Source organism: Lithobates pipiens, unplaced genomic scaffold, assembly GCF_037356315.1.
Source record: "Lithobates pipiens isolate NorthernLeopardFrog02 unplaced genomic scaffold, aLitPip1_a1.2 Scaffold_3, whole genome shotgun sequence".
Lineage (NCBI taxonomy): Eukaryota > Metazoa > Chordata > Amphibia > Anura > Ranidae > Lithobates > Lithobates pipiens.
Window position 1 is genome coordinate 192,180,016 of NW_027507790.1, and position 21,600 is coordinate 192,201,615.

The window sequence follows — 21,600 nt, forward strand, 5'->3', positions numbered from 1 at the left end:
CTGCCCTTCAGCAGAGAAGGAAGACTCAGGACCCAAGATTCAGGTGAGTATCTGGGGCAATTTTAGAATATAAAAAAATTATTATAGGTCTGTTTTCTGTTTAATACTAGCTATTCTACAGAGGTCAAGAATGAATATATTCAGTAAATTCAGATCTTTTTTTGTAGGGCGCTACTTATTACCTCCTGGTACTCAACAAACGTGGCAAGCATCTACTGAAACCTCAAATCTTGTGCGAATGCGGAGCCAAGCCCTTGGACAGTCTGCCCCTTCTCTAACTGCCAGCTTGGTGAGTAATCTGATTTTCATGTGATTTTGATTTTGTACCTGTGCACCAGAAAACATTGCAAAAGCTATTTTAATAACTCAATTTAAAATTTTATTCTAGCAGTTGCAAAATTGATTTAGAAGTTGTATTACTTCCATGTTTTTACAAAGACACAGAATTACCTCATTTTCTAAGATTTTGCATAAAATGTGTGTGTATCCTCAGAGCAACCACTTTCAACTTGAACGTTTGTTAGGTTAACCCCTTATATTTCTAGGGCTGGATAGAGCTGGAAAGAATAAGAACTCCTCTGAGGTTTTTACTGTTATCTGGAGAGGTTTACCCCTACTTAACCCTGATGGGTTTACTTCCTCTTTGTCTCCCTGCAAAGGTAAAGCATAATGGGCTACTATGCATCACATAGTAGCCCATTAGGTGTCACTTACCTGACAAAGGAGCCAGCGATTAATAATCTCAAGAGAATATGGGGTGTCCGGCGCTACCTATTATCAAAGATGAGTACCACCCTTATTTCCACTAGACACAATATTACCACAAGACAGCAGGTTAATCGTTATAAATTTGTTGGAAACAATCGAATCCTCACCAAAAAATACAATAAACTGTGCATAAAGGGACTACAGAAAATCTTATAAAGTGCTTTGTGCAAGGATAAGTGCTACATATAATACTTGTTGTGAATCACATGCAATTCACACAATTCCCTATATGTGTTATATTATTCAGCATTCATAAACTACAAAAAATTAGGCTATGGTGCAACCTCATGAAAAACCAAAAACAATATGGCTATAAAAAAATTTCTATAGGCACCAGACCCCAAACCTCATGTGCAAAATAACAAGATAATTTTACCAAATATATGCATATACAATAAATATCAACCAGGGTATTTGTATATTATATAAAGAAAGGGGAAAAAGATTATATATATATATATATATATATATATATATATATATATATATATATATATATATATATATATATATATATATATATATATATATATATACATACATACATACATACATACATACATACATACATACATACATACATATATAAAATTATGTGCATAAAAAATTTAAATTTAGAAATAAAAAGTTGTTCAAAAACATTAAGCAAAACAATAGAGCAAAAAAGTGATAAAACAAAAAAGGAAAAAAAAGAAAAAAACACAAGAAGTCTATTAATGTCCACACGTGAAAAAAAGGAGAAGAAAAAATAAAAAAAAATGGAAAAAAATCATCAAACAAAATCCTTGATTGTGCAAATCCAGCAGGAATAAGGTGACTTTTGTACTTGTGACTGAGTTCTCCAGGTGACTGTGTGCTCCCCCACAAGGTTCCCCACTCACCAGAACGATACACCCCTGCAGGGGTAATAAACCTTCAGATCAGTCTTTATGTGATTCCAAACTTTCAAATCCGTATACGATGCGATTGCTCCAAGAAATACACCCCTCCCGGGGTACTCCACCTTTAAATGCGAACCCAGTTTTCAGGCACCATATGCGCAATCCAAAGAAAGGAGGGATTATGGGGATTTCCTGGTTGGGGGGCTGCAACCTGTATATATTGATATTTGGATGTTTTTCGTTCTCTGTACCCCTTCTGCTTCCCGTATTGCATACGCGCGGCTCGATCCAATCTTTTTAATTAACAGGAGCCAGCGATGTCCGCGCTGTCCCCTGTAGTCTGGAGCATCCATCATCTTCCGGGTATCGCTGCTCCGGCCATTCCGTGTAGGTTTAGGAGATATTTCTTGGACCTACAAGTAAGCCTTAATCTAGGCTTACTTGTAGGTCAAAGTGGTTTGTAAGGGTTTACAACCACTTTAATGTGACTGCTGACAATGGTTTTATCAGACAGAAAGTGAGGGAAAATTTGCAAATGGAACTTTGATATAAAATTCTTAGAGGTTCTTGCCTTTCCTTAAGCTGGCCTTAGAGAAATTTATTTTCGACCAAGGTCGAATCCCTCCCATGCAGCTGTTGTGCTTTCCCAGCCGGGGTTGGGGGGGGGAAGACACTGGCACAGGGAGCTGTCTGCCTGGAGAACACACGGTAATTATTGCCAGCGTGTATAGCCGCTAACACTTATCGCATGAAAAATCTGACATGCTGGTTGTACCCAAGTCTATTGATGGATCGACTTTGGTACAGTGAGCCTACCCATAGATTGTTCAAATCTCTGCTGGTCCCTGCTGAACCGGCCAAGATTCGAAATGTCTATGGCCAGCTTTACTCTACTAGCATTTTTATTTCTGTTTGTATTGCTGTTAAAGTGTTCTCCTTAATTTCTGTCTGGTTAAACGGTGTCGGCAGGAAATTAAATATCTCCAACAGAGCTTTAGAATTGCAGTAAAACCCTGAGGGTTCTGACCATTCCCTTCTGCTCTATCTAAAAAAAAAAAAAAAAAAAGTTTTTGCAGGACTTACTTTCATTCTCAACTGTCACTTTGCCAGCATAGTTGGTCGACACAAGATTAGTGGCAACAGTGAAGCTAAAGCCTCGTACACACGAGCCAATTGTTGGCAGGGAATTGTGTGATGAGACTGTTGGCCTAAAATCTGACCGTTAGTACGCTCCTTCAGATAATTCATGTCCAACTTTCCGCCAACAAATGTTGGATGGCAGACTAGTAAATTTTTTTCGGACAACGGTCTGTTGTCAGATTTTCCTATCGCCTGTACACAAGTCTGTCACACAAAAGTCAAACGTACAAACACGCATGTTCGGAATCAATGCTCCCCAAACACGACATTAACAGAAGGTGCCCAAAGGGTGGTGCTCAAGAGCTGAAATTCCACGTAGTAAGTCACTACGTTCGTGTTTGTTGGCCTACAATTGTGTGCCGTTGTTATGCAAGACTAGATCCAGGCACACGCTCTTTTGATAAAAGTCTGACACTCTGTTGGCCGACAATCTGACAGTGTGTATGAGGCTTTAGAGAGTCCTTACATCTGAGAAAATGAGGAATATGTTGCACAGTCATCCATGGTGTGAAGACAATTTTTCAGCAGATTGGGGACAGCCCAACCATGTGAATGCCAATGTCTGAATGCTTGCCTTGAACTAGTGTATGGCTGTTTTTATTTGCCATAAATTGAAAAAAACTATTTTTTTTTTTTTTTTTTATAATAACATGCATATCTGAATTTCACCCTAACCAGTAGTTAAAGGAACTCAACAGAATGGTGTAATTTGAAAAGGTAACACTTTCTCGAAGTAACAGATCTTTACTTGTAATCCCCTACCAGGCTCATAAAATGACTTGCATAAATGTAAACGTGCCCATTTACAGGATCTGTCATTTTGCTAAGTGTGCATACATTTGCAGTAAATTATACATAAATGAAAATGTGTTTGTTTCACTTCTCATAAAGTTTTTAGATTTATGCAAATATCTTTGGAGCGGAGGCGCTTCTCCTAATGAAGGTTGGCATCTTGTTGCGCTATCATTTTATAAGTCTAGGTGTTTATAATTAAATGAGAAGACGCTGCAATACAGAAACTTCACTTTGTTGAAATATAAATTTGCTGTAGAAATACTCTGAGAAGCAGACAATGGAAAAAGGAATGAGATGTGGCTGTGGGGTTCTGGTATTTTCCTCTCTTGCATTCAAATAACCTATTGCCATATAAAGAAAAAAAAAAGATATCTGGGCTTGGAGGCTGGAGCTGCCTATACATACATATAGAATAAGGAATTCCAAAATGTAGGTCAGTTATTAACATTAGTTATTGAAATCATCACACGACACGGCTACAGTATAAAATCTCCATTGCTTGTTTGTCCATCTTTAGCTTAAAACCACGGCCTGTACGCTTTCTAAACAAAAGGCCGGATTACTGTCCTTTTTAGATGGGGCAGACTGTGGCCAGTGAGCGTAATAAATTCCCCAGCACCAGTAGAGGTAAACCACTTCCCATCATTGGTATTAATGAGAGGAATAGCACCGCATTGTTTGTATCAGTGGGAGGAATGATGCCCCATCATTGGTGTCAATGGGAGGAAGAGTATTTCATTGTTGGTGTCAGTGTAAAGGATTCATGCCCTAAGGGTCAGATAAAGGAAAGCAAAGGATCACATTTGGTCCATGGGCCAGAATTTTGTCGATCACTGGCTTAGAACAAATTGCTGAGCTGGCCACCAAGCTATTGTCATTTAGAAGCCATTTTTTGTAGACATGCCCAGTAGGGTTTTCTGTTGGTAGTAACATTTATTTACATATCTATATACTTTATAAAGGGCCCTCGGGTTCAAAACAGCCTTTGGGGCCCTCAGGGTCAAATTGGTACTTGGGGTTAAAATGACCAAAAATGCACCCTTTAACTGATATGGGCACATTGTAAAACAGCTACAGTATGTTTCAACTGTAACCATATTTAAAAATCACCTAAATTTATCATAAAAATGTGACTTGCAGTTTTGACATGAACAGTGTTGAATTAATGCTCGTACTGATAAGCAGTTAGGGGCAGGAATTACTGATGAGGGTTGTGCATTGACAATTAGTGTATAAAGTACCTCTGCGCCAACCACCTTGACAAGGGGAATAGAGGGATGCTGCAAACACTGAAGGGAGCTTCACCTACTCCCTGAGCAATATCGATTAAGTGGTTTTAGTGTTGCGCAAATGGGGGAATACAAGAACGGAGGGGGGGAGGGGGGAGAAAGAGAGGGAAGGAGAAAAGAAAAAGGGGAAGGGGAAGAAAGGGCAGGGAGGGGGAAGGGGAACAGATGAGTATGCAGGTAAAGGATAAAAGGGTAAAGGTCAAAAAGTGCTAGTGTAAAATTATATGTGTCTGGGTGTGCACAAATCCTTGTTCGGTACGTGCTAAACTAAAATAAATGTTAGAGAGTGGCAATCAAATATAGATTCTGATAGAGTGCCATACAAATAAAAACTCACAGTAATGGATGAATGCCTGAAACAATAGACATACAAATCGTGGGTACTGTGCAAAACTGCAATAAAATATGCTGACAATAGATGAATATATAACTTAAGGTGATAGTCCAAAATATATGGCTAAAAGTGTACAGTGAGAATAATCACATAAGCACAATCCCATGTGACATGCCAAGTGAAAAAAACACAGATATCAATCAATCCAATATAACAAAATGCATGTTCCATGCGGTGTTTATAAAGTGCAAATAGTTCTAGCAGCAAAAGAACGTTACAACACAGGTGAAATGATAAACACATAAAAATAAGGTGCTGGTAATCAGTCTGGGATATTCAGTCTCCTTATTTTTATGTGTTTATCATTTCACCTGTGTTGTAACGTTCTTTTGCTGCTAGCACTATTTGCACTTTATAAACACCGCATGGAACATGCATTTTGTTATATTGGATTGATTGATATCTGTGTTTTTTTCACTTGGCATGTCACATGGGATTGTGCTTATGTGATTATTCTCACTGTACACTTTTAGCCATATATTTTGGACTATCACCTTAAGTTATATATTCATCTATTGTCAGCATATTTTATTGCAGTTTTGCACAGCACCCACGATTTGTATGTCTATTGTTTCAGACATTCATTCATTACTGTGAGTTTTTATTTGTATGGCACTCTATCAGAATCTATATTTGATTGCCACTCTCTAACATTTATTTTAGTTTAGCACGTACCGAACAAGGATTTGTGCACACCCAGACACATAATTTTACACTAGCACTTTTTGACCTTTACCCTTTTATCCTTTACCTGCATACTCATCTGTTCCCCTTCCCCCTCCCTGCCCTTTCTTCCCCTTCCCCTTTTTCTTTTCTCCTTCCCTCTTTCTCCCCCCTCCCCCCCCCCTCTCCCCTCCGTTCTTGTATTCCCCCATTTGCGCAACACTAAAACCACTTAATCGATGTGCATTGACAATTGCTCACCTTTTAGGGTGCCATAACATTAATTTGCAGATCCCAAACTGGTTGTTAAGACCTAACTATGAACATGTGCTTTCTGTACAGTCCGGCAACACAGGACTTTTATATACTTTAAACTAATTTATAGCATATGTATTTTGAGTCCGTGACCCAAGACCAGCATACTTTAAAGTGCTCAAAAAGTGAAGATTTTCTTTGGTGTAAACCACTGGTCTTGGCCACCGGGCTGCAGTTCAGTTTCAGGGTATTGGCAATCTTATAGCCTAGGTCATCTTAACGTAGAGCAGCAATTCTTTTTTTCAGATCCTCAGAGTTCTTTGCCATGAGGTGCCATGTTGAACTTCCAGTGAACCAGTATGAGAGAGTGAGAGCAATTAACACCAAATTTAACACACCTGCTCCGCATTCATACCTGAGACCTTGTAACCCTAACGAGTCGCATGACAACGGGGAGGGCAAATGGCTAATCGGGTCCAATTTGGACATTTTCACTTAGTGGTGTACTCACTTTTGTTGCCAGCAGTTTAGACATTAATGGCTGTTGTTGTTGTTTGTAGCAAATTTACACTGTTATACAAGCTGTATACTCACTACTTTACATTGTAGGTAAAGTGTAATTTCTTCAGTGCTGTCACATGAAAAGATATAATAAAATATTTACAAAAAATGTGAGGGGTGTACTCTTTTGTGAGATACTGTATTTCATCCTGTTATTTGACAAGCTACTGGAGTCGGGTTGTACTTGCTACCTGAGCACCAAAATACACCTGTTTTTTTATGATGTACTGGCAAAAGCACCCCTGTTCATGAGGCCGTATTGGTCCATTTTATAGAAACTTAAAGTATAACTAAAGGCAAACTTTATATATATATATATATATATATATATATATATATATATATTAATATATTAGAGTGGAGAGGGTTTAGAACACTTACCAATTTTTTATTTTTTTTGCTGTCTGTGCCCCTGTTAACCACTTGCCGACTACACTATAGCCGAATGATGGCTGCAACATGGACGGCTGCAGGGCACAGGTGACAAACTCTGTGATCAGTGTCCAGGGGACCCTACTGATCAAGGATTGATGTAGAGAGACAATCAGTGGCTCTTTACCTTGTAATCTGTCTCACAGCTAAACACTGATGTAACTAGAAGCTGGTTATCGACACTTTTCCTCATGCTGACAGCATGAGGAAAGGAGAAGAGAGGCGACAACCGCCTTCTCTAAAAGGGACATGTACACCGATTACCAGGGCCCACCAGTGCTGCCAATCAGTGTCACCTATCAGGGCTACCTCATCAGTGCCCATCGGTGCTGCCTCATCCGTGCACATCAGTGAGGGAGACAAATTACCTGTTTTCAAACTTTTATAACAAGCTATGAAATTTTCTTTTTTTTTTTTTTTTCTCTTCATTTAGCAAAAAAATAAAAAACCCCAGTGGTGATTACTACCAAATGAAAGCTCTTTGTGTGGAAAAAAAAAATTATAAAAATGTTGTTTGGGTACAGTGTTGTATGACCGCACAATTGCCATTCAAAGTGTGACAGCGCTGAAAGCTGAAAATTGGCCCGGTCGGAAAGGGGGTAGAAGTGCCCGGTAGCCAAGTGGTTAAGGAGATTCATTCTCTCAATTGTCCTGGTTACCATTTTCATTGAAAGTCAAAGTAAATCCTACATTTTGGGTTGTCCCCAGAAAAGGGGCAAAATCTTCCAATGGGGACTCCAAGGACTACCCTTTGCAAGAATTTCCTCTCGCTTCCTGTTTGTCTATAGGACAAGAAGTGAAATCTCCGCCGTGGGATACAGATGGCGAAAAAAATCCTGTCAGGAGTTATAACTGCTCTATCCAAAATTAAATGAAACGTTTTGCCTATAGTTCTACTTTAAGGGTAAAAAAAAAAAAGTAGTGTATCCAATAGTAACCATTTTGATTTTTTTTCTCCTAGTTTTTTGTAAATCTGCCCCAAATTTTTTTTTGTATCCTTTTTCTCTTCTGGAGTAGAATTTTCTCTTTTTGTGTGTGTGTGTGCTACATTCACAAAATTGATCTAAATGGTGCCCTCTGGAAGCTATACATTGTGTTGTTCCAGGGATGATCAGGGACATTTGTCTTATTACTCATGCAAGAGCTGGTTTGTTAAGTGTTTTATGGCTTTGCCCTTTGTTAATTGGAATATATATCTCAATGCAATCTCATTGTGATATGTACACTAAGGTGTATTTTACCTTTTTATCTTCAATGGTGATGGGAAGGATATGAGCTGTTTGTGTATTAGTTCAGGGATTAACGTGGTTCCAGTCGTTTCGCTAGCGCTGCTCCGATAATTCTCAGAAGAATATAGCAATAAGCAGAGTGTTCCATCAGAGAAATGCCTTTTTATCTGTGGAAAAACAGTTTACAATTCCTCACTTGCAGAAATACGGCTCATTATTTTGCATCCTTGCAAGATGTGCTGATTATTCAGAGTGCACTATTCATCTGATGATACAAATGTTATGGAAAAGCCTTTTAAACGTTGCATAACATTAGTTTTTAAGCGTTGCGCAGTGAATGTATGCTGTGTCGCAGTGGGAGGTGATGCACTTTACATAAGGCCATTTGGCGGCTTGTTATATAATGCAGGTGACCTTTCTGCAAAAATTCTTTAACCTTTCGCATGTCACGGGAGACCGAGGCGATGGAATTAAATACAACGTTAATCTTATCTGAATAAAAAGTCACTTTTAATACAAAGAAAATATTAGCATTAACTGGAGGGGCCCTCCACATCTTGGTATAATTGTTAAAGATATGCTTCTGTAAGAGAGCAAGGCAGCTGAATTTATAAACATATGTAGGAGGGTAAAGATACTCTAGCCTAGAAAATACACTCCAAAATCTCTACAAGGACCTGGATTACCTGCTCAGTTTCTCCGATAATAATCCTGGTATCCATCTAGAGCAGGGGTCTCCAAACTTTCTAAACAAAAGTCCAGTTTGCTGTCTTTCAAAATTTAGGAGGGCCGGACTGTGGCTGGTGGGAGTAGAAAATGTCCTGGCTTTAGTGGCAGTAAACTATTCCCTGTGATTGGTATTGGGGGGGGGGGGGATAATAGGGCTACATCATTGGTGTCAGTGGTAGTAATAGTGCCCTAACATTGTTGTCAGTGGGATTAATAGTGCCCCATCATTGGTATGAATGGGAGGAATGAATACTGCTCCATCATTGGTATGAATGGGAGGAATAGTGCCCCATCATTGGTGTCATTGGTAGAAATAGTGCCCCGTTGTTGATATCAATGGGAGAAATAGTGCCCCATCATTGGTTGCTGACACTGGGGGAAATAATGCCCAAAGGGCCACAGCTGGCCCCCGGGCTGCAGTTTGAAGACCACTGATCTAGAGTGCCTGGCTCCCCTGCTCAATTGAAATGTGACCCTGTAGCCAGAGCTTTAATACATACCTGACCCACTACTTGTGCTTTGTATTTTTATGATCGCAGGCAGAATCTTCAGCATCCTATACCTCTGGGTTTGTCAAATGCCTGCTTCCTCTACCACTTTGATTCTACCCACAGATCATTACACTGCTACTGTGTCCAGCCACTTGATTTCTTTAGTGCCTACATAAATGCCCTTAAAACACAGAGACCTTGTAGAATAAAAAGATAGTAGTTGCAATTTTTTATGTTGCATACATTTGCGCAAATATATAATAAAAATGATAATCTAAATATAATAAAGATACTTTAGTGCATGATAGCACAAAAAACAGTGGTACTTAAAAGTCTCCATAGCCGATGTTTAAAAGCCTTTACTAATCAGTTTAGAGTTGATCACAAGCCATGGCTCTAAAATGATTGCTCTCACTCTGGGGTTTGTGACGATAACCTGACGTGTGGTGCGATCGTGGTCTACATACGCCATGTGCGTCTGTTTGCATTTGTTATGTGCAGGCAACAGGGGGTTATAGTTTATTTTTTTATATTTTTTTTTGATGTATATGATTTTTTTTTTTTAAACCTTTTTTTTCCTGCCCTGGTATTTTGGATCAGCCCCTAACCTTTCCAACTTTAGGAGATCCCAGAAAACTCGCTTATTCAGGGAAGCCTATCCCACACCCACCTAACAACCCCATCAAATCCTTCTCCACATCTACTACCTTTTGTACCACCACCCCCTCCCTTTAGAATGTAAGCTCTGAGCGGGGCCCTCCTGTCCCTTCTGTATTGAACTGTACTATAATTGTGCTGTCCCCCTCTACATTGTAAAGCGCTGTGTAAACTGTTGGCACTATATAAATCGTTAATAATAATAATAATTTACTTTTGTATCTAACTTTATGGCTATCACAAGGGGTTAACAAACTTGCATATGATAGCACTGGACACGTGACAGTACTTCTGTTGGAGAAATTGGGGGTCTATTGTTTTCCCTGCCTTCCAAAACCTCTAACGAAGCACAGATTTGCTTGGTTAGATACTTTCCTCTCTGTATCAGCCAGGGAAATGATAGCTCAGAAACCAGAGGTGACAAAATCATTGTGACACTTGGTTTCATTCTGTGCAAAGGGGATTGTGGAAAGGATGTTTCTTGAACTCCTGAAGCCGGTGGATGTGGTCCCAGGCTCTTGGTAAGAGTGAGTGAGCCTAGAAACCATGCTGTGGGGCCCCAGCGGTAGGGCGGACTGCACCGCTTGCACTGTAAAAATGCCTATCGGTGCCACCTCATCAGTGAAGGAGTAAACATACTTACTGTATATGCCGGTGTATAAGGCGACCGGCATATAAAACAATCCCCTAATCTTACAGTTTTTTAAGCGTTTTTTTTCCTGTACTTAACGTATAAGACGACCCCCCTTCCGAGGCTTCTGACGCTTGATATTTCTTGCTTCTTGCTGGAGCTGGCACCATATCTTTCTTCCTGCTTTTGCTGGAGCCAATCACAGCGAGCGATGTATTCTATTAATGAATACAAAGCCTGCTTGAATTGGCAGAGGCTGTAACATCAGCCCGCGCCTCTCTGACTCTCAAAGCCAGAGGTTGTTACTCCAATCCTAGCAGGCTCTGTATTCGCTCACCGAGATTGGCTTAGCAGTATATACTGTATGTAGCCAAAGCTACATACAGTATTGCCGAACACTCAGCAGGCATCCGAGGGGCTGACCCAGCGTATAAGGCCACCCCTGCTTTTTGGCCAGTTTTTTTAAGTGTAAAAGGTCGTCTTATACGGCGGAAAATACGGTATAACAAAATACTTTTTTATTTTTTTTTTATTTTTATTTGTTTAGCAAAAAATAAAAAGCCCACCAAAAGAGCCCTATTTGTAGGGAAATGATAAAAATGTATTATGGGTACAGTGTAGCATTTCCGCGCAATTGTCATTCAAAGTGTGTGATAGCGCTGAAAGTCATAGCTCCCAATATAGTATATAAAATGCACTTTTTATCAAAAAGTGTTTCCCAGCGCTTAACATTTCATCTGATTTCGAAATTGGTGCATTTGTAAATTCCAAAAGCCGGTATAAAGGAATAGTAGTGGTATAAAAAGCACTTGTGGGTTTAACTAATCTTGTTTGTTTGTTTTTTGTTTTTTTTGTACAATTCTCTGTTAAGGGGGCATGGCAAGGGGTGTGTGCTATGCCTGCATTCTTTTGCTGATAAGTGTCCCTCACAGAGGCGGCTCTAGGCTTTGTGAGGCCTTAGGCATAACCTTGACGTGAGGCCCCACTCGCCTCTAAAATAGGGAAAAAAAATAATTGAAGCAATAAAAATGAATTGCATATATTAAGAGTACTGATGTCAGTGTGCTCTATTACACCAGCGCTGAGAGCGAGCACACTGACACCAGCGCTGAGAGCGAGCACACTGACACCAGGGCTCTTAATAAATGATTTGCAATTAATTTGAATTAATACTTAGTACTGCGCGCTGGTGTCAGTGCTCTCAACTCCCCAGTCACATGTACCACCCCCCCAGTCACATGTACCACCCCCCCAGTCACATGTACCACCCCCCCAGTCACATGTACCACCCCCCCAGTCACATGTACCACCCCCCAGTCACATGTACCACCCCCCCAGTCACATGTACCCCCCCCGATATATAGCAGTCACGTGCGCCGCCCCCCCCAGTCACGTGCGCCACCCCCCAGTCACGTGTAGCACCCCCCCAGCCCATGTACCTCACACATAGCAAGGCTCTGTCCCCTCACAGCTCAGTCAGTAGGCTGCACACAGAGAGGCCATGGCGTACTGGAATTGGCTCCGCCTCCACCACGGAAGCCCTTCCCTGGAAGGAGGGTGGACTCTGCAATCTTGTGCTGAGGTGCTAGCTGTGCCCTTGCAAGATATTGGCTGAATGGAGGGACAGGATTTGCTGGCGGGGTGGGGCGGGGCAGCAGGGCAGTTAACGCTCTGTGTGTGTGTGTGTGTGTCTGCCAGTGTTCTGACAGGAGTTTTCTTGACAGGATTGGAGACTGGGCAGTGCCCTGGTGGGGGCAGGGTGTTTCTGAGCAGAGAGGAGGCAGACTGACTGGACTGTACTCTGAACGAAGCGGCACAAACCTCTGCTGATTGGACCTTGGACTGATGTATGAGGATAGCCAAAGGAGGCTCTTTAGGCAAAGTAGGAGGTCCGCAAGGCCTTAGACCACTGCCTACTTTGCCTATTTAGAGAGCCGCCTCTGGTCCCTCATTCCCATCTCAGAAAGTTGTGAGGTATGGAAAGCTGAAAATTGGTCTGGGAAGGAAGGAGGTGAAAGTGCCCGGTAATGAGGTGGTTAAAGTGCCATGCAGCTCCAGTTTGTAAAAGTTGAACACATAACCTAACAAGAGTTTGCAGGGGCTTTCATCTGAACCTTTTTTTTTTTTTTTTTTTTTTTTTTTTTAAGCTTGACAGGATCCCTTTTAACCACTTCAGCCCCGGACCATTTGGCTGGCCAAAGACCAGACCACTTTTTGGCACTGCGTTGCTTTAACTGACAATTGCACGGTCGTGCGACGTGGCTCCCAAACAAAATCAACGTCCTTTTTTTCCCACAAATAGAGCTTTCTTTTGGTGGTATTTGATCACCTCTGCGGTTGTTATTTTTTGCGCTATAAACAAAAAAAGCGTCAATTTAGAAAAAAAACGCATTATTTTTAACTTTTAATAAATATCCCCAAAGAATATATATATAAAAAAAAAAAAATTCTCAGTTTAGGCCGATACGTATTTTTTTACATATTTTTGGTAAAAATAAAAACGCAATAAGTGTATATTGATTTGTTTGTGCAAAAGTTATTGCGTCCACAAAATAGGAGATAGTTTTATGGCAGTTTTATGGCGATGTAGCATAACGGCGATTTGCGCAGCCGAGCCATGCTGCCGCAGTACAACTGTGGCGGCTGGTCGGCATGCGGTTAAGTCAGGACTTGTGGACCAAATTTAGCACCTGTACCGAAGCCAATAATGACCACCAGCATAAGCCAGCAGAACCTCAGGAGGTCACCAAATATGATCTGAAAAAAATAAAATACACTTGGGTTTTTCCATCACATAAACACCTGGTAAAACTGAAAGACACATAAGGCCCTTACACACGATCAGGAAAGTGATCCAGTAATAATCTGATCATAAGTACAGAGCTTCTGAGAGCCGATCATGACAATTCATGCAAAATTATCCGATGGGACAAGCAGGAAAAAATTCCTTGTACGATTTTCATTTAAATCAGTACAGTTGTCATCCGAAAAGTAAATACAATGCAACACATGCCATCACTTCCAAATTTTTTATTCTGTCCTATGAGAATTTTCAGAACTTTGGTAACCTCTTTTATTTTCGATATGAGACTAGCATGCAAAAAAAAACAGACAAGGCAAAAGGGGTTGATTTTCTAAACCTGGAGTGCAAAATCTGGTGCAGCTCTGCATGGAAGCCAATCAGCATCTAACTTCAGCTTGTTCAATTAAAGCAGAGTTCCACCCAAAAGTGGAACTTCCGCTCATTTGTTCCCCCCCCCCCCCCTTCGTCTGGTTCCAGTGTTTGGCACCTTTTGGGAGGGGGGGGGGATACTTGTTGAATAGCACTCCTGATTGGCTATTGGCAGCTGTCAATCACATCCAGTAAGCCAATCAGGAGATAGAGGGAGTGGGGCCGACCCATGGCTGTGTATGTGAATGGACACACGCAGAGCAGCAGCAGCTCAGCTCAGGTGCCCCAATAGCAAGCTGCTTGCTGTAGGGGCACCTGACAGGAGGGAGGAGCCAGGAGTGCCAGTGTTGTGTCGAATACTGTCCCCCATCGGATAGTGTCTGCCCTGTACTGCCCGAAGCATAGCGAGCCCGTGAGGGGCCCTGTTACTAAGTGCTGTATGTTCACTTGGATGGTGGGGCTTCAACCTGGACTCAGTGCGCAGGCGCCGTTCATCTTCGGGTACTTTCGGAGTCTCCTTGTCCTCCGTACTGAGCAAGTGCTGCGCCTGCGCAGTACGGGGCGGACACTATCCGATGGGGGGACAGTTTTTGACAGAATACCGACAAGGGACCCGAGAAGAGGAGGATCTTGGCTGCTCTGTGCAAAACTATTACACAGAGTAGGTAAGTATGATATGTTTGTTATTTTAATGAAAAAAAAATAAGGCATTACAATCACTTTAAGCTTTGACAAAAAAAAAATGGAAACTGGTTTCAGTAAATCAACCCCATAGTTATCATGATTAATCCCAAAGTGGTACTCCAGCCAAGTGATTTGCTGACTAGAGGTGGACAAACTTCCGTCGGGACGTTACGCGAACCGCGAACGCAAGTTCGTGAACCGCAAAGTTCACGGCGGGCCCCATTGACTTCAATGGCAGGCAAACTTTAAAAACCTATAGATCATATTTCTAGACACAAAATAATTACTAGCTGTGCACACACAGTCCCACCATATGGCCACTGACATAACACATGTATGAAGTGAATCTGGGATCGACAACTACAAGCATTCTTTTTTTATATGTGAAATTTTGACAATTCAGGACTCAGGAGCGCATGAAGGCAATGGAGGAGAGGAAAGGTCAGGGTAGGCTATGAAGAGGGTGCAGGAGATGATCACCAGCACCATGATAGAGAGCACTGACACCAGCACCGTGTTAGAGAACACTGACACAAGCAGACTGTACCTCAGTCCCTACACTGATAAAGGACTGCTGCAGAATAGGGCAGCAGTCAGCAGTAGTGCACCACAACCCTATATATTGTACACCTATACCAGTCCTTACAAGGACCTTTGTGGATCTAGTAGCTAGTGATTTGCAGACTGTACCTCAGTCCCTACACTGATAAAGTATAATATTCTTTCTATATTTGGAAGAAAGTATATTATACGTGTACAACCCTATATACTGTACACCGATACCAGTCCTTACAAGGACCTTTGTGGACCTAATAGTAATAGCTAGTGATTAAACTGACTATCCCTGCTGCACACAGCGTCCTGTCCCTCCCTGTACTGACAAGACAGGCTGCTGCAATCACCAGCACAGCAATGCACTCAACCCTATATACTGTACTACACCTATACCAAAAGGACTTTTGTGGACCTAATAGCTAGCGATTTGTGTCACTACAGTCTCTCCCTGCTCCACACAGCAACCTCTCCTTATAATGACATAAGAAAGAATGTAAAATGGCCGCCAGATCAGGTCTATTTATAAGTTAGGGGGAATGTCCAATTGTTCATGTGCTGAAATGTCTCAGTTGGCTGTCCTGTACCCCATGATGGATGTGTCATCATGGGTCAAAGTTCTTTCACACTGTAAAAACATAAGTCCGCCAGGCGAACAGCAGCAATAGTCCGCCGATCGGGCGAATCGCGAACAGGCAAAATTCGCCGTGAACCGACCGCTGGGCGAACAGTTTGGCCATCCCTATTGCTGACCATACAAAGCTAAGTAGGACAATAACTTCACAATGGGATATATAAACTTTACAAGATCTCCATAAAATAAAGTGGTGAAAACTACATGGCAAATGAGGTTTCTTGTTGATGTAAATTAATACATTTGGGAGCTAAAATCATAACGTTACTAGCTAGGTGAAGAACCTATGGGGGAATCGAGGATGGAAAAAGATCTGGCGGTCCTTGTAGACCACAGGCTCATTAATAGCATGCAATGCCAAGCTGCAGCAAGTGGAAAAAGCAGATTCAGAGGCGGCTCTAGGCTTTGTGAGGCCTTAGGCAAAATTTAGACATGAGGCCCTACTCACACCCTTTGCAGGGATTAAGGAAGAACCCCGGAGTGGAGCATCTAATTACTACTGCTGCTTGTGTGGGTGGGATGTGTACTGCACCAATCACATGGGATGAATAGCAGAGGAGGGTCCGCAAGGATTTCCGCAGTACACATCCCACCCACACAAGCAGCAGCAGTAGTAAGATGCTCTGCCTCAGGGTCCTTCCTTCACCTCTGAAGGAGGAGGGGGTAAAAAGGGGGGAGTGGGTAGGAGATGAGTGATGCTTAGAGGAGAACTGGAGTGAAACTGGGGGATCCTGGTCTGTATAGGGCTAAAAAATAAGGATTTGTGCTGGCATGGGGGGGCGGGGATACTGTTGGTTGGTGAGGAATAGCCATAGTATAATCCAAGCAAGTGGCTGGCATGGAGGGGGAAAGGAAGGAAGGAAGGAAAGAAAGGAAAGAAAAGGTAGTATGGCGGTGGGTAGTATATGCAGGAGAGGGGCACAGATTGTATGGCGGTGGGTGGCATGTGCAGGAGAGGGGCACAGATTGTATGGCGGTGGGTGGTATGCGCAGGAGAGGGGCACAGATTGTATGGCGGTGGGTGGTATGCGCAGGAGAGGGGCACAGATTGTATGGCGGTGGGTGGTATGTGCAGGAAAGGAGCACGGAGTGACTAGGGGTGGGTGGTATGTGCAGGAGGGAGCACGGAGTGAATGGGGGTGGGTGGTATGTGCAGGAGGGGGGGCACAGAGTGAATGGGGGTAGGTGGTATGTGCAGGAGGGGGGGCGGAGTGTATGTAACGGTTTTATAAAGCTGGTAATGGATGGGTTTAGTTCCACTTTAAGTCATGCAGTCATTAATAATGGCCGGCCAAATTAAAACACAACTTGTATTCTGCATTGTCCCTCAGCAGTATATTGGCTTGATAAGGGAGAAAAACTGATGGAAAAGTGCTGGAATGCTAGTCGGTATTCTGCTACATTATATAAAATGGTTAATTTCGTTTTTTACATTTTAGAAAGGGGTGCCACAAGATTGGCCAGAATTTAAAACGTGCCTTGAATAGAAAAGGTTGAGAAACACTGGTCCAATCTAAATGCAGGAAAATCGAGGCCTGACCCCTTTCCATGAAGCCCTGTTCATATTTTCCTAATATGACTTGTCCAATACTGTAGTCAGTCGATCTCACCATCTGCTGCGAATGCTTCGCAGACTCATCCCTTTTATCCCAAAGAATGACAAAGCAGTGGTAGTTGGAACAATCATTAATTCACGACTGGACTACGCAAACTCGCTTTACATAGGATTACCACAATATCAACTTGCGCGATTACAACTGATCCAAAACACGGCGGCAAGGCTGATAACAGGAAAAAAACCCTGGGAATCCATTTCTCCTTCACTGAGGAGCTTACATTGGCTAACCGTAAAAAATCGGATCACGTTCAAGACCCTTTGCCTCACCCACAAATGCGTGCATAGAGAAGCTCCGCAATACCTAATGGAGAAAATAAATCATTACACACCAAACCGCAGTCTTCGATCAGCCAACAAAAACCTCCTCCTCGTGCCCAAAGCCCGGTATAAATCCAAGGGTGATCGGAGATTCGCTGTCCAAGGGCCTCGGCTATGGAATGCTCTACCAATCAACATCCGCCTGGAAGAAAATCACCTGGCTTTTAGGAAAAAACTCAAGACCTTCCTCTTTTAGCAGATGATCAAAGCTCGCCACAGCGCCTAGAGGCGATTCAGTTCGCATTGTGCGCTATATAAGTATTTCATTCATTCATTCATTCATTCATTCAATACAAGAGTACATTCTATTGTGACATGAGTTGAAGGGTGAGTGTGGTGTTCCACCCACAAAACGTAGTGTCCAACTATGTGGACTTCTTTGTTTCCAATTCTTAAAGTAAATGATGACTTGGGTAAACTGGTATAATACTTAAATACATTTCTATGAGAAAAGAGAAATGGAGGTATTGCTTATGATGACTATTGGAATGCTTTCATCCTAAAATCTGTGGTGGAAAAGAGACAGTTGGAGGATGTTGAGCCAGTGGCTTTCCTTTAGTTATTCAGAATATCTATTATTATTATTTGAGATACACTGCCTTTTTTTTTTTCCATCTCTGTCACATGGCTGAATATATCAATACTGTCATAATAAAATTCAGGCATGTCAAATTTTATTTGCTGTCAACTAGAAATATTATTATAGATGAATCTGGTTTCCGACTCAGTTCAAAAGGGATACCAAATGATATACTGTATATGCATAGTATAGATTAACCCTGGTGCTGGAATTAGATGAGTGATGGATACATCGATGATTGATTTATATTTTATTATGTTGGTCACATGACATGGGAACATCCTTGATCAAATCTATCCATGGATTTCCAACAAATTTATGAGTTAAAGCATTGCTTCTTTTTCATGTGCACAGAAAATGGCATTTTTTTTTATAGCGTGCAGTTTAAATAGAATTCACTCTAATTGCAAATTACTGACAAAACATATCCGTAAAATGAAATACTCTCCTAATAAAGTATCTGTGGCAGACGCAGTAAATTTGCCTTTTGCTGTTAATGCAGCCATTGGTTCCAAATGTTACAGCGAATCATATTAATACTGAAGTGTGTTTATACTTCCACCTGTGAAATATCTGTGCGCTGAAATAGAAAAAGAAAATGCCACACAGGTGCTGGGGGAAAGCAAGGACATTGCATGGGATGGAATATTAATCAGGATGCAGACATTTCATTCATTGAGTGATCATCTCCACTAGGTGGCAGAAGTCAGACAGCTCCCAGGGATATATTCATTCAGGTTTTACATTCGAAGACACTGGGATATTTGAAGTAGATGAGCTACAAATTGGTGGAGTTAAAATTATGACGGTCCTTTGCCAAATAGCAGCAGGTGCAAATGAGAAATCTCTTAATTCTGCAATTGAACACACAGGGCAGATTCTTGCTCTAGCCTTGAGCCTGATGGATACAGGTTTACAAATGGGGGTAAGAAGCTCACAATGTTTATGCCTGCCCTCAAACATAGTTATTAAAATATACACAGGCCATTAGTGAAGCATTTTTCTTCTGTTGCATCACGATGAAGGTTGCCTGCAGTTTGCTGGCCGTCACTCTGTGACATTCAAACATTTCATCTCCTGTTTTTATCTAAGCTGATTGTGGTTCTGAAGCTGCATGCACATGACACGTATGAATGCAAGGATTGTGTTCAAACCTAGAGTCTCTTCATTTGAGATATATTAGCAGGACACATAAACATTCAACAAAAACTAATACAGATTTAGAATACAAAAAAACAATCACAAACCAATTAAATGTAATCAGATTTGCATAAAAAGTGAGGGAATCCTAAATTCCGGGCAAACTGCTAAATACACATTTAAAATCCATACTGTATATGCTTTAACTGCCAGTTTGTCATTTGGTTCAGCCAGTCTTGTGATTTACATAGCAAAGCCAGGTTGTGACCTTGCTTCTATTTACTGCCGTTAAGAAATTCAACTTAGTCACAGGGCCGTCTTTAAGGCAGGGCAAAAGGGGCAGCTGCCCTGGGCCCTGTCATTGCTGTGGGGCCCAGAGCAGCTGCCTTATACTTGCCAACTATCCTAGTTTATATTTCTTTGTCCCTTTTAGTTTTAGTCCTGTGTCCCGATACCTCAGTGTGAAGTGCTGGTACTAATGCTGCCCAGCTCTGACCTATTGTGTACAGATAACTCACCTGCAGACCATGTGTTTTACATGTAAATAACCAGCATTCATATGTAAATAGCGGTGGCATTACTAAGTAAATAGCTGCGACCCACAGCATTGATATGTACATAAAGGCGGCAGTCATATGCATATAATGCTCCTCTGCAGTGAAGAGATGTGCTGTAACCTCTAGCAACCAATCGGTGAGCAGTATTACTGCACAGTAATCTTTAGCAACCAATTAACAAGCAGAAATCATTTGCTGTAACCTCTAGCAACCAATCAGTGAGCCGTAATGTGTGCTGTAACTTCTAGCAACCAGTCAGTGAGCAGTAATGATGGCAACCAATCACAATCGCTGCCTGATCTGATACAGTAAATTGATTTTAAGTCTAGCTGCTATTTATTGTATGTCTCAGAGCAGGTAGAGAGTGAAATTGCATGGGGGGGCCAAGAAAATTTTTGCCCAAGGTTCAATAAATAATAGACTGTCCTGCTTGGTCACCATCCTGTCCATAGCCTATGTCTGGACAGACTGATGAGGTCAACTTGCAACGTTTTTTTTCTAAGCTCCGTCTGAATTGTCAGCTTGTATACTTCCAGCCAAGCCTGTTTAACTCACAGTAATTACCCTAAGAGGTTGCCTGCTGGACACGGGCATCATTTAGAGTCCTGAGACTTTTTATAATGTAAAACTTTGCATTGGATAGAACTCTATTCAGTCTGCTGCACTTTTCTCAACCCTGGATACTTGATAGAAAAAAAGCAAAAAAAACAAAAAAGCTGTCTGTTAATGAACCTAAAACAATTTCCAATGTCAGTGTTAAAGTGGAGTTCCGCCCAAAACTGAAACTTCTACTTGAAGGGAGGTGACCCCTGACATGCCACATTTGGCATGCCATTTTTTTGGAGGGGGGGAGCGGAAACCCTCTTTTCAGAGGGTCCGAGCTCCCACTTCCTCCCAGCACACTGCGGCACCGGAAGGGAGATCCCTCCCTCTCAGCAATCATCTGGGACATGTCACAGGTCCCAGATGATTGCCTGGCCAGTCACGGCTCGCACATGCACAGTGGGTGGCCAGCTGTGAAGCCACAGCTGGATGCCCACCTTTACAATGCCGGCGCCGCAGAGAGGAGGGGGAGATGAGCGGGGCTTCGTTTCCCTGCATCTCTGCATCCCTGGACCCTGGAACAGGTAAGTGACCGATTATTAAAAGTCAGCAACTGCAGTATTTGTAGCTGCTAACTTTTTTTGTTTAAGCAGAACTCCGCTTTAAGTGATTCACAGTATTACTATTAAAGCAACTTTTTCATCACCTTAAAGCGGTGTATACCCTCAGAAACCCCCCCCCCCCCCCCTGTAAGGCAAAGGCATAATGAGCTAGTATGCACCGCATACTAGCTCATTATGAAATGCTTACCTGAGGTAGTTGACATTTTGCCCTCGGCGTGTCTTCCGGGTTCACGGCTCCAGCGCTGTGAGTGGCCAGAGCCGCGA

General features: G+C 41.9%; 1 protein-coding gene across 2 annotated transcripts in view; it reads left to right on the forward strand.

Annotated features, from left to right (window-relative positions):
- Positions 1 to 21,600, forward strand: part of MAST4 (microtubule associated serine/threonine kinase family member 4) — an 831,319-nt gene that overhangs the window by 239,087 nt on the left and 570,632 nt on the right. For both annotated transcript variants that reach the window (XM_077462654.1, XM_077462655.1), the window contains exon 3: positions 168 to 289. In XM_077462654.1, the coding sequence (XP_077318780.1) occupies positions 168 to 289 (122 nt within the window). The remainder of the gene's footprint in view (positions 1 to 167; positions 290 to 21,600) is intronic.